This window comes from Sphaerodactylus townsendi, linkage group LG03, assembly GCF_021028975.2.
Source record: "Sphaerodactylus townsendi isolate TG3544 linkage group LG03, MPM_Stown_v2.3, whole genome shotgun sequence".
In the NCBI taxonomy this organism is placed as follows: Eukaryota; Metazoa; Chordata; class Lepidosauria; order Squamata; family Sphaerodactylidae; genus Sphaerodactylus; species Sphaerodactylus townsendi.
Window position 1 is genome coordinate 122,152,226 of NC_059427.1, and position 13,832 is coordinate 122,166,057.

Consider the following 13,832-nt stretch of genomic DNA (forward strand, 5'->3'; position numbering starts at 1 on the left):
CCAATGTGTTGTGAATCATTCTATACTGATAGAGGATCCAGCATCAGCATAGCCCAAGTCTGCAATAGTGCTCTTCATGGTGCCTCATGTACTAAATTGTTGGGAAGCCTTTTCTTAAAGAGAACCATCGGTTATCTTTAACAGGTCTGACAGTACCCATTATTGAAGCCTCCTTATCATTTGGCTTCTTCAAACATCTCAGCAACATACTCCAAATGATGCCTTTGACCTACTGTTCATGTGTGCAAGAGAAAAGTTAATGCAGTAATGGCCGTATCATATTCCCTCTCTCCAGCCACCCATTCATTACATGCATTAGTAGCAGGTCACAAGCAAGCACTTCATGGATTACACACAGGAGAGTCTTTCTGCTGTGTACCTTTTTCAGGAGGCAAATGGAAATACTTTAATGCATGTGAAAGCATGCTCAGGTTTCCCTTAATCTATTTTTATGGGGAAACTTCATTCAAGATGACAGTTTGGCACTATTAAGCTATGAAGAGAACTGTCCCAAAATTATAACTGTTCTTCTTGAGCTATTTCCCCCCCAAATAATTATTAAATTATTTGTTGCAAGGCCAAAACAAAACAAAAAAAATCCCACACTCATGCTAAAAGCATGGCTTTTAGATATCTCAATGCTTTATTTCACTGTGTATGGGTTGTTAGCTACCTTGGGCACCCTATTATGGTACAAAGGCATATTTTTGATAAAGACTAATATTATGAATGATGGGGAAAGCTTTTCACTTTTGTAATTTTAATATAAAAGGTCACTAAAGATATAATTAATTTTATAGGTTTATATTCTATAGCACAAATTGAGGCTTTTATAATGATAGCATAAATCATCATCTACGAAGTGGGTGGTTCCTCTCTGCAACTTTTTTACATGGCTGAAGGATTCCTTTTCTGTAGTCATGTGCAAGTAGAGTCAAAAGATGGGTTTCCCAGTGTAACTATATTAACCATAAAAATGCACCTCTACAGGCAAGATCCGGCTATATGTCTACTTGGGAGTAAGACCATTTTAATAAAGTGGTCTACTTCTTCACCTTTTCTTTTTTCCTTTCTTTTCATTCCAATTACATACCTCCTATTCCGTTTCATATTGGCTAGTTTTTTGTGGGAAAATTGTGAATTATCAGTTTTTATTGCTTTAGGGAGATGATTGACTTGACTTCTGTTCACTTTTATAGCCATCTAAATTTGCTGCAAACTTTCCTTTTAATTTTATTATTATAAATCATCATAGCATAATCTTTATAAATCCTAATAACATAATCAGTGGGGGGGGGGGGTAGCGGCAAATAAGAATCTTGTCAGTTGCAGCCCCCCAACTTTGGAACATCCTCTCCTTGGAGACCAGTCTGGTATCAGTGCAGGTAAAAACATATCTATATTCCCAGGCTTTTAGTTAATAATTTTTCTGCTCTCCCTCTGCTGGTGAATAATTGTTTTATATCTGACCATCGATTGCTGATTGACTATTGCTTTTTAAAAACCTTAGCAACTTAGTTTTTTTTTTATTTCTCTGCTGTTTTGTTTTTAACACTCTGATTGGATTATTATGTTCTGATTGGGTTTTATGCCCTAATTATTTTATTTATTTATATGGATTTAATGTGTTACCCCTTCCCTAGGTTTTAGATTTAATATTTTAATTGTAATGTATATTACTGTGTATTGAAAACTTTTCTATGGTTCGGTTTTCAGGGTATAAATATTTTAAATGTTTTCAGCAAATAGAGTGTGAAGTAGTAATTTATATATATATATATAAAAGGCTAGTCGTGGTGGCGGCAACTCAGATTCCAGCCAATTGTCATGCATGATGCTTCCAGCCAATTGCCATGCATGACTCACTTCCAGCCAGTTACCATGCACACATACCTTGGGATGGGGCTTACACAGAACTGGTAATAAAACAACACAAAGAAAACAGCAGAATGTGGCAGTTACTTGCTCTATGCACAGCAGATTGGTTAGATTTTGAAATCTGATGAGACTGGGCTAGCTTGGACCATCCAGGTCAGGGCATGCCAGGTAACCCCAAAGTATAACTGGGGGGAGCATTTTGAGCTGTAAGGAGGTGAGAGAGTGCCCTTCTACAATGCTTTGAAAGGAGAAGAGAGTCCACTAGGCTACATTTAAAATATAAAATAAATAAATTTTACTGTGTAGGTTGGTCCCCAAGCCCTGTGTGTGTGTGGCAGTTGGCTGGAAGTGAGCCGTTGTCACCATGACTAGCCATTTACATATATAGATTCCTTTTTGGTTACCCCTGTGTGCCCAGTGCGATCAAGAACAGCAGCCATCTTGGGGAATATGACAGGTGAAGGTTAATAACTAACACATTTACATGATACATGAATAGCTCACTCCAAAGAAGCTTGTAGTATAACTCATATGTATTTAACTCAGTATTAAAATATTCTCACAAAGCAGCATTTGTACAAATTCATAGGACTACTCTGAGAAGTAAAGAACTCCCCAAAATTTATGCTTGTCTAGCTGAAAGCTGATAAATAAAGGCCTAGGATTTTGCCAACCAGTAAAGAAAGCCTAAATTTCAGAACATACCCAGTTTTTCACCACTGTTCTCCAAAGTAATGTTAGGGCTACACCAATTGTTCAGACATATTCAGTGATGTGGTCCTTGTGAATTCCATTGAAGTAGCTATATTTACGTTTTGGATTAAATGCATTCTTCCTTATGCTTACAATGTGTAAGGTTTGAGTTTAAGCAAAGGAATAAAAACCAGGATTCACTGCAGACTGTGCTGCTTTTTAATACCTTCTCATCTTTGTGGTCGTCTTCTGTGCTGTGCTCAGGGTTGCAAAGCCAGCAGCATAGCAGCAGAATGCCTCGAGTCTGGACTTATTTTATTTTATTCAGCGTATAGGTCACCCATTCCCCATGGGCTCAGAGTAGCTTACAACAATGATGAATAACAATACAACAATGAAACGTCCTTATCCCATATCTGGCATTATAAATCTCTATAAGGGATAAAAATCAAAAATTTAAACTAATCCCCATAAAATCAACATTCACACTCCATACATTAAGGAAAGCAAGGGGAAGGAGGAAAGGGAAAAATGGAAGCCAGCTAGATGGAGACCTTTGCTGTTGTCAACCTGCAAAATTCTATTAAGTCCTGTAAGGCCCGGGTCTCACTTGACAAAACATTCCTGGGGCCAGAGCAGAGAAAGCACTGGCCCTGGTCAAGGACAATTGGGAACCTTTTGGATCAGGAGCCACCAATAAATTAGTATTTGCCAAGCGTAAAGCTCTTTGGATTGCTCATTTTGCAAGGAAGAGTCTTCAAAACCTTAACTGACCTACACTGGATCACAGTTATATATTTTGTTCATTTTCTATAAGTCTTCTTGGCTGCAGTTAGTTGTCATAGGATTATTTTATTACCTTCCAAATGAACATCCTATATTTTTAACATTTGCACAAGGAACATCCATCTTCTCTTGGCATCTCAAAAGCCAAGACAGAGCCTCACTACCAATTGTTCTCATGCCAACTCTTTGTATGGGATGGCTTTTTTCTTAAAAAGCAGTTTATTTGGAAAGAACCATAATTTGCTTTGATTTTTTTTTTTTTACTAAATGTCCATACAGCTTTCTGCAAAAAAGCAGGTAATACAAATGTTTGGAGGATGGATGCAGATTAGTTAAAAACTGATGATGCAGATGAGAATAAAAAGCAGAGATACCTGGTTCAGGGGTAATGTGAATAGATGGCAAGAAGAGACTGAAAAGCAGATACACTCCACAGGTGAATTGTTCCTTTTTTATTTCAATACTGCAGGAATTAAAAATTATGACCGATACATAGAGAGTGAGAACATACGACTTGGTTGTTTTGGCTAATTGGTGACAAAAACTGTCACAGTGTAGAAAATTTTGAATACTGGGAAATGTGTAAAAGTTTGTGTTGGAAAAACTTCGGAAAGGATGAAGGTTCATTACTGGTTTGTGGCACTTTATTTTTTAAAAGTGTGCATTGGATGTTTGAGCAATGATTCCAAGAAAGATCTTGCCTTTCATGTAGGTTAATATGCCAGCATAGCATGGGATAGATGGTCGTGAGAAACCAAAAGCATCAGGAATGGTATTTAGGAATTGGAAATAGAACACCCAACTTTAAAGGAACTGCCAATGATACAGGACATGGGGCTGATTCAGGATCAGAGACTGGCAGAAGTTTTTCCACCCAAGGAACACAAAATGCTAGATTCCCTTCCCCACTTCCCCAGGATCAGCATTTGGGAAGGGGTTTGAGCTGCAGCAGGATGGGAAAGGCAAGAAAGTCATTCTCTGTGAGTGGAAATCTCACAGAAACACTCCAGAGGATCCAAGCCAAAGACGTGATGTTCAGAATTGTCATGGATTGTAGTGGTGAATGTGTTTCTCTCAAAAAATGGAAATGGATATGAGGCACAAAATGGGTTCTGCAGAGCTGAGCAATCTCATGTGGGGAACAGGTGTCAAATCAGCAAACCAAAACCCAGTTGCTGGCCTCTTAGCTGTATGCCGTAGCAACCAGTCTTATATTGAAAGGGCATGGAGATCAAGGCTATTTTAAAAAATTGAAACTGCTTATTTTTTTAAAAAGAAACCCCTTATCTATACATTTCTACTTGTTACTTCATTTTCTTCTCCTCTTGTAGGAACCCGGCTCTGCGTTTTTACAGTTGGGTGCCTCAATCGAGCAGCAGATCCAGGTGATCTTCAAAGTCTTGGAGGAGTATGACTGGAGCTCCTTTGTTGTTATCACCAGCCTATACCCAGGATACAATGTCTTTCTGGATGTGATACGGTCCTTCACAGATGCCAGCTATTTTGGCTGGGAGATGCAGGAACCCCTGACCTTTGAGATGACTCAGGACGAAGGCGATACTAGAATGCAGAGGATGCTGCGTCAGATCGATGCTCAGGTGATGATTGTGTACTGCTCACGGGAGGAGGCGGAATATCTCTTCCAAGTGGCAGAGCAGGTTGGCTTGATTGGACCTGGTTATGTCTGGATTGTGCCTAGCCTGACTGTGGGGAACATGGATGTCCCACCCAACTCTTTTCCTATTGGCCTCATCAGTGTGGTCACCGAGAACTGGAAAATGAGCCTAAGGCAGAAGGTCCAGGATGGTGTGGCTATCATTGCCCTGGGAGCAGAGAGCTATTTCAAGACCTACGGCTACCTCCCTACGGTGGGCAGAGACTGCAAGACATCTCCTAGCACTCCTGCAAACAACACTTTTTACAGGTCAGAATGGGTAGCAGCCAATGAAGGGGCACAATTTCAACATGTCGCCGTAGGCACGCATCAGAAATTAAAATTCAGCTTGCAGAGATTTTATGTAATTAAGCCTAGAGATTTTCCCTCTTGGGTGGTGCAGTTTAATAGCTATGGGTGATCTAGGTTTCTGTCCTGTTGAACATTTTGTGTCTAGAAATGATCGAAATTCTGCCATAAAACTCTCCAGCATATTTACATAAGCGTATTAGACAGAAAGGTCAGAGTTGGAGGAGAAGAAAGGCTGCGTGGAACCACAGCTGAGGAAAGAAACCATGTGTGGCAGCAAAGGGGAATGCAGCTGATCAAAACATAGCAGGAGAGGCAAGAAGGTGTCGCAGGCCAATATAGCCTGACGCCTAAAGGCCCCCAAAGCATGTTTTCTGAATTTTCATCACAGACTTGCTGAGCGTGTTCATCTTTCTCTGTGCAGCCGTTTTATTTTCTCTCATATTTGAACTCAAAGGCAAGAATCTAAGGATTCTAAATGTGCCACCAAATCCTGCAACAGACTTCTACCGTCTCGAATGCAGGTAGAGAGTTTTGCCGGATTCTTTAACCATGTTGGAGGCATAGTTGTCCAGTGCAGTTAGTGATCACAGTGTTTTACAGAACGACTCAAGGAAAAAAGAAAGACCCCTGGCTGCCTTAAGAAAAATGACAAACTAAATATTTTTCCTGTGTCTGAGTCCGATATATACTCCAAAAAAAAAAAAGATTTACTGTTACTTCTAGACAGGCCTTGTAATTAGTGTTGCTAGTTCTGGATTGGGAAATACTTGGACATTTTTGGGGGTGGAGCCTGAGCAGGGTGAGGGTTGAGGAGGGGAGGGACCTCATCAGGATACAGTGCCATGCATAGGTGTCAAACCTGCAGCATCATGCTGGCAGGGGATGATGGGAACTGTAGTCCATAACATCTGGAAGGCCACGAGAGGCTACCTTCCACAGTGGCCATTTTCTCCAGGGAAATGATCTCTATTATCTGGAGCTGTAATAGTAGGACTCACCACATGTGCAATATTCCAAGTTTTTTAAAAGGACAACAATCACCGGAGGCTGCAATCTATAGTGGAGGAAAAGCAGGTAGACAAGAGGTGATTAATTTCCGCCCTACCTGAAATTTTGCCTCTCAAGCCTGCTTTCTAACTTGCTTTTGCCCTTTCAAAGGGATAGGATACATTTCCCTGTCTCTTGTCTCCTATAAAGGGGGAAAGGGGATTTTGAGGAGAAATCAGCCAACAGAGAAAGCTCTCCACCTCTCCCTCCAAAAGTCAGTGGAAACAGGCTGTCCTGGGTTTTCTGTGTGGCCATGGTCTGGTAGTTTTTGCTCCTAATGTTCCACCTGCATCTATGGCTGGCGTCTTCAGAGGAGTATCCCGGTGAGAAGTTTTTCCCCCCCCTGTGGCACACTTCTTTCTGTGACATGCCTCTAAAGATGTCAGCCATAAATTCAGGTGAAACGTTAGGAGCAAAAACTACCAGGCCACAGCCACAAAGCCTGAAAATCCCCCAACAGTGAGTTGATTCCAGCTGTAAAAACCTTTGACAATACAATTCAGTGAAAAGTTAAATGGAACTCAGACTGTTGCTTGAACTATTGTGGAACACTTCCATTGAGAGAAAGGATTTTCACTGGTACAACAGACCATCTCTGCCTCTCCCCTCTTGCTGTAGTCCCTATATGCTACTCCAATTGTGATCTTGGAGGACAGGGAATCTTAGAAAAAGCATGGAGGGATTCAGAGGTTTGCAGTGAGATGAGGGAGTCACTGTAAATGGCTTTCCCCCTGCATTTGTGGAAATAATTTGTGGGATCCTACCTCTTGTAGTTTGGTTCACAGAAACTGGTATTCAGAGGTGTACCGGGGAAATGGCACACGGGGCAACTCCTGCTCTGGGTGCCTCCCCACCCCCCCGCGCCCCTGGGCCTTACTTACCAGACCTTCAGGGGCCAGCCTGCAGGGAGGCCAGGGGGCGGGGTTCGATGGCAGGTGGCAAGTGTGCAGCTCTTGCCCTCCAGGGGCCTGCCTGCCACTGAACCCTACCCCCCGGCCTCCCTGCAAGCTGACTCCTGCAGTTCCAGTAAGTGGGGCATGGGGGGCACGGGGGCCAGCCTGCCACCGCCGGGCCTGCCTGGGCTTCCCGCTGCCAGGCCCTGTCCTCCTTGGCCTCCCTGGGGAGGGCAAGGGCCGGGGGACAGGGCGCAGCAGCGGGTGGCTCAGATAGGTACTGTGGCGGCAGGCTGGTTCCTGCCCTCCCCATCTTCCTGGGGGAGGGGAGCCAGCCTCCAACTGCGGCAAACAACTCAGCCAGTGAGCGGTGCCTTGGCACAGGGGGAGTAGCTGCACGCTGGCCTGGTGCCACACCACGGGAGACGACGGGTGCGGGGAACTGGCCGGTGCCTAAGCCCCCCCCCCCACCCATATGATGGAAATGGTGTGCTCCTAGAGACATGGGATACCCCATGTCCCCATGGGAGGTACGTTCCTGCTGGTGTTTCTTGATTGTATAATCCCAAATATTCTGGAAATGGTTTGCAGATGAGTTTGGGCAACAGAAGCTGGCGAAGGGGCTTAAAGTTACAGAAACACCATTTAGGCGAATGTCATTTCCTGTGCTTTAGCCACATGCCCTTGTAATGAAATATCCCTCCTGGTGCTCATCCTCTGTTATTTGTGGTTATCTTGAACTGCTGACCACAGAGCTGGTTCTGATAAGGTTATATCTTTGGTTTTCCTTCCTTCTGTCGTGTGACCCTGCTGTCACGTGCTTTCAGATCAGTGGATTCTTGGTCTGGAAGGGCTGAAAATTACTAATTTGCAGGATCAGTACAGGTGCTAAAAAAAGGAGTACTTTAGCAGACTTACTGCAAAATTAGCAAGCTCCCATCAGCATGAGAGAGACTGATGAGAAGCACTTGCCTATCAAAGGAAGTGCTGAATGTCTTATACTTGAGATCCCAGGCAATCAAATGCTTACCACTTTCCCCTCAGCAGTCCTTTTCATTTCCTCTCGGCAGGCATTTGCTGAACGTGACTTGGGAGCAGAGGGATTTTTCTTTCAATGAAGGTGGTTACTTGGTGAGACCCACTATGGTGGTGATTTCCCTGAATCGGCATCGGCTTTGGAAGATGGTAAGGACTCCTTGCTCTTTCTTTTAATTGTCTTGTCTGTGCACACTGGAATGACCACACTAGAATACATCTTCCTTCTTCTGCAGTCGTAATTCTGTATAGTTCAATCCTCAGATTCTCTGCCATTAGGATTCCTTGGTGACATAGGCCATACTGACTGGGCATGGCTCAGTAGTTGTCTGCATTGCATTGAACAGATTCCAGGTTCAGCCCCCAGGTAATCCTCAGGTAATGGGAAAGACCTCTACGTGAGACCCTAGAGAGCCACTGCCATTCAGAATAGACAATACTGAACAGTGGCCTGTCTCAGTATAAGGCAGCTTCATGGGTCATGTATCTACATAGCAGAGGGAAGCGGGGATAAGATACAAGGAAGGAGGGCATAGAGAGTTGAGATGTAAACTTAAGAACTGTATGGAGGTCCCCACCTGCTCCTTTCCCTGTCCTTTCCAGTATGCTCATCAGCCTTCATGCTACTGCCGTTGATGAGGTGGTTCAACTGACTGATAGAGTTGTGTAGAGAGCTTTTTTCAAATCTGCATGACAATTTAATTTAATTTCATAAACAAACTGAAGTACCATGAAATGAAATTCTGGATTCATTTATTCAGTGTTATACAACTAATTTATTTAATTTGCAATGCCTTGGTAATATATCACATGCTACAGGGCACGCAACTCAGTTGGACGAGTGCATCGCGATGTCCTTGTTTGTGCCAGAGCACTTTGCAGTTTCCTTCCCTCGCGTGGAATTGAATTAAATTAATAACTGACCAAATTATAGAAAGGCAAATTGTTTAAACAAGTTATATTTTTGAGGTGTAGTTCTAAAAGACCTTGTAGATGACTCTGATGACTTGGCAATAAATCATATTCTTTCGGTTTTGGAATAAATGGAAAAAGCCCCATTGGCATGAAGGCAAATTGAGTTGTCTTAATATAGTTCACATCCACTGTTGGTCCCCTTGTTGTAGTATCTATAATACACACGGGTGGACCTCAGCATTTCTGAAGATGATACTGGCTTTAGTGGATGGACTAGGGATACTTGTCTGTCTGCTCCATGGGTGGGTGGACGGTGGGGAGGAACAAGGTGCAAATAATAGATGGAAAGTTGTAAATATGGAATCTACGAATTAGCATGTGGGAATCCAGAAATAGCGTTCTTTTCAAATGAAATTATGACATAGCCCTGGGGCTTTCTAAAGTGCCCACTCACAGGTAGACAGGACAGAAGATAGAGCATTGTATATATGTCCTGACACAAGCACTGGATGTTAATTAATATTCATATGAAGATTCAATGTCCAGGCTTTATGCTTTGGTCTGGTCCACACATTTCCAATACTCAGTGTTAATTTGTGGTCCTCTGTAGTAAAAGGGCTGATTTGCCTTGGCATGTTTTTTTTTACCTGTTAGGTTCTGGCATGCCTAGGCTCTTGAGTTGAACCATATACTTCGTTGTACTGGAATGTTCCAGAAGGTTGACGTAGTTGAGCTGCTGTGCCATTCTTCTGGCTATGTAATAATTTTGGCCGCCTGAGGCATTCAGACCGTAGCCTCAGCTTGGCTGTGCTGGAGTCCATTCATATAACCAAACACTATTTTAGTTAAGTGAATATCACTGGTTTGCCTGGCTCCCTGCAGCTGGCTGTTTAAGCCCTTGCTAAGTTTTTTCTGTCTTTCAAGTGGTAGTACCGTAAGGAAGACAGCCAATCACTTAAGATGGCTAAGCATTTCATCACATACGTGATGAGATTGTTTCATGGGTCCTATTCGATAAATGTGTCTTACTAGATATCTCTGCTCAGGATTCCCCTTCTGTTTGGAAGACTGCCATGAACTGCTCTGGAAAAGATAAATACTATCAGTGGAATAATACTGGTTCTTATTAAGAAACCGTGCTACTTCTGTAAATGTTTTTTTCTGTTGATGCTTTTTAGTTATCATATGATGATCACATTTAGTTGTCAAAATGCTCTCCTGTGTGTCATAGCAGTTTTTACCACTGTTCAGTGAAGAACAGCACTGTTGTATATACACAGTCAAAATGCAGTTGTATTTGAAATGGTGAGGTGTCCTTGTGTGATCTGTTTCCCCAATATTCTTTCAGCAAAGAAGTGAGGGGAAATGCCTGATGGCAGAGGTTTCCAACCCTTCTGACCCTGATCGGCATGTTGGGAATTTTGAGGCGGGGTGATGAGCTCTGCCTCCAAATGTCTGCTGTGGGAGGCAGAGCTAAACCCAAAATGACTGCCACATAGGGTTGCCAGTCTCCAGGTGGAGGCTTCTGGTGTCCTGGAATTGCAACAGATTTCGAGACGACAGTAGTTACTTCCCCTGGAGTAAATAGCTACTTTGGAGGGTGGACTGTATGGCATTATACCCTGCTGAGGTCCATCCCTCACCCAAACTCTGCCCTCCTCACGCTTCACTTCAGATTTCCAGGAATTTCCTAACCCAGAGTCGCCAACCTTACTGCCACAGCAGGCAGAACAAAACACAATATCTCTTTCCTCTCTTGGCCCAAAAGAATTGCAGCAGGAGAATAAAAAAAAAAATGAAGAAAAACTCAAGGGCAGGAAGGGAGGAAGAGGAGGGGTAATAAAATGAAGGAAAGTCTGGAAAGGGAGTGGAATAGAACCATCAGCCTTATTTCTTATTAGTCCTCCAGTGGCTGCAGCTGTGAAAAATCCTTCCACTTGAACGATGGTAGCCAATAACAAACTCTGTTGCTTTCTGAAAAGTTTGCTTCATGTCAGGGAAGTACTGTCAAGTGCCGCTGACACCCATATGTCCACGGTGAGGAGCCCTGTCATATGGCAAAGAAAGAAACAAGTTTACCTCCTCAAAGTACAATTACTTTTTCTTCCTTAATAGTCTTTTAATAACAGTAGCATTTCGTTTGTGAACAAAATCTAAAGCGAGTTTGAAAGGTACAGTTTGAATTACCTAGTTTGCCTGCCTCAAATTAAACCTTAATGCCCCTGATATTTTGAAAAACAAATATGGAAAACTCTAATTTCACATGGCATTTCATGTCTCAGTAATGAAAAACACCTGGTAGCAAAGCTTAAATGTTTACAACCCTAATTTAGACTGTATCGCATTTGAAAGGCTTATCAGGTAATTCATATTTTAGGTTTATTGATATCCAAATGTCACAAATCACATTTCGTCTTCTGGGTTCTCTCAGCAGCAACCTGTGCAACCTGAAGTGGAATTATACTGTTCTGTCTATTGAAGACAGTGGACTCAGAAAGACACAACTCTTTTTATGATTGCAGCATTAGTACTCTGTTTTTCTTTTGTTTCTAACCTTTGAAGTTTCTAATTCTGTTCGTTCTATTCCTTGAATCACATCTCAGCATTGCATTGAACTCCCTTACAGTGAACTTCAACCAGAGGTGTAGCAGGGGGGAAAAGCACCCGGTGCACTGGTGCGTCATCCCGCCCCGGAACGCCCCCGCCCCCCTGGAACGCCCTCACCCCACCTCCACAAGGGCGTCCCCTTGGAGCTACGCCTCTGGCTCCAACATGTTTATTTGTTTGTTAGTTTATTTGGATTTGAATCCTGCCCTCCCCAACCACGGTGGAGCTCAGGGTGGCTTACAGAGTTTCAAGCATGGTAATACAAATATAAATACTATAACAGTGATGGCGAACCTTTTTGAGACCGAGGGCCCAAATTGCAACCCCAAACCCACTTATTTATCACAAAGTGCCAACACAGCAATTTAACCTGAATACTGAGGTTTTAGTTTAGAAAAAATGGTTGGCTCCGAGGCGTGTGTTACTTGGGAGTAAACTTGGTGGTAGTCGTTGGCTTTGCTTTGAAGCAACCATGCAGCTCTTCGAACGGGTGAATCACGACCCTAGGAGGGTTTACTCAGAAGCAAGCCCCATTGCCAGCAACTGAGCTTACTCCCAGGTAAAGGATCGTGCTTTAGTTCTTCACATGAAAATCAGTGGAGTTTAACAGCGCTTAACAAGGTTACCTACACTGCTTCCCCAAAACTAGGTCTTAGAATTAATGCTAATAATCAAGCCCAGCGGCCCAGGCCAGCCTAGATGTGGCGGGGGGGTGGGCACTCTGTTTGCACATGCCCACAAAGAGGGCTCTGAGTGGCTCTGAGAGGGCTCTGCTGTATAATGTCCCTGACTTTGTTGCGATTTTGATCTTGCCGGAATTTTGATTTTTGCTTCTTATACACGCCCCATTATGTGTTCATAATGAGGATAGCCAAAGCATGATTAAAAGAGTCAGATCTGCCTTTGTTTGTTTGTGCATGTTTGTGTGGAGTGGGCACTTCATTTTGCAGTAAAATTCTTGCTCATGGACATGACAAGGAACAGGGTCTTGTTTCTCCAGGAAAACATTCCAGTGCCAGCCTTCAAGCTCTCTGGGAAAGGCATGAGTCAGCTGTTGGCTCCAATTTCTCAGTATCCAGGACTACAGAAGAGGTAGCAGATGGGGAGAAGCAGACCTGGGGTTAACAGCAGGCTCGTGTGCATTCTGCCTAGTGGCTGGAACTAGGCAATTGTTACAAACCAAAGAAAATCTTACCGCCCATGGTTCCATTTCAAACCCAAATTCCTTCTGCCTGGGGTTATAGCCAGTTTATGTTCAATCACTGTAAAAATTCCATCTAGCCAATTTCAGTTTAGTCACTTTACAACCCACCGGGTTTAAAGCTAATATCACAAAATCTTTCTTCCCCCTCAAATAAGCAATATCTCCTAAAAACCAATTGCAGAATGAGCTTTAGTCCTAAAAATTGTCTTCATTTAATCAGAGGGAAAGAAACAAACATCTGTCTTGCGTGTCTGGACAAAACAGACTGAATGTAAGATTGCCCATTGACCCATTATTATCAAATTGTGTGGCAGATTGCTCTAGGTTATGATTGTCTGGCGGTTGCAGGTGTTTTTGTCCAGGCTGGGTAAAGGCTGTGGCAGCAGCCTTAGTTGCTCCATGCAGGGGCGTAACGAGGCAGCCCTGGGCAAACTGTAGCCCTGGGCAAAACCTGAGTTGGATGCCCCCCGCCCCCCATGGGCGGCCACTCCACCACGACCAAATTTTTTTTTGCACCAGGACATTGGTGCCTGCAGGGGGTGCATTTTTAGACATATCAGCACCAAACCTTGGGGGTGCCATCATGACAGTCTCCAGATGATACCCTGAAATTTTGGTGCTGATACGTCCAAGAATGCCCTCCCTGCAAGAACATCCTGAAATTTGCCCAAGAATCTTTGTTCTGCATTGAGTTTTCTGCATTGCTGTCAATGGGGGTTGCAGGCTGGGCGGGGGGCACATTTTTGAAGGCACAGTCTCAAAACTTTCAGGGTCTCATCAGGAAACTGCCCTAATGATTCCCCCCAAG

At 43.3% G+C, this 13,832-nt stretch overlaps 1 protein-coding gene across 1 annotated transcript in view; it reads left to right on the plus strand.

Moving 5' to 3' along the window:
• Positions 1-13,832, plus strand: part of GRIN2C (glutamate ionotropic receptor NMDA type subunit 2C) — a 113,967-nt gene that overhangs the window by 47,526 nt on the left and 52,609 nt on the right. Inside the window, 2 exon segments of the mRNA XM_048490440.1 lie at positions 4,689-5,281; positions 8,334-8,448. Coding sequence (XP_048346397.1) covers positions 4,689-5,281; positions 8,334-8,448 — 708 coding nt within the window.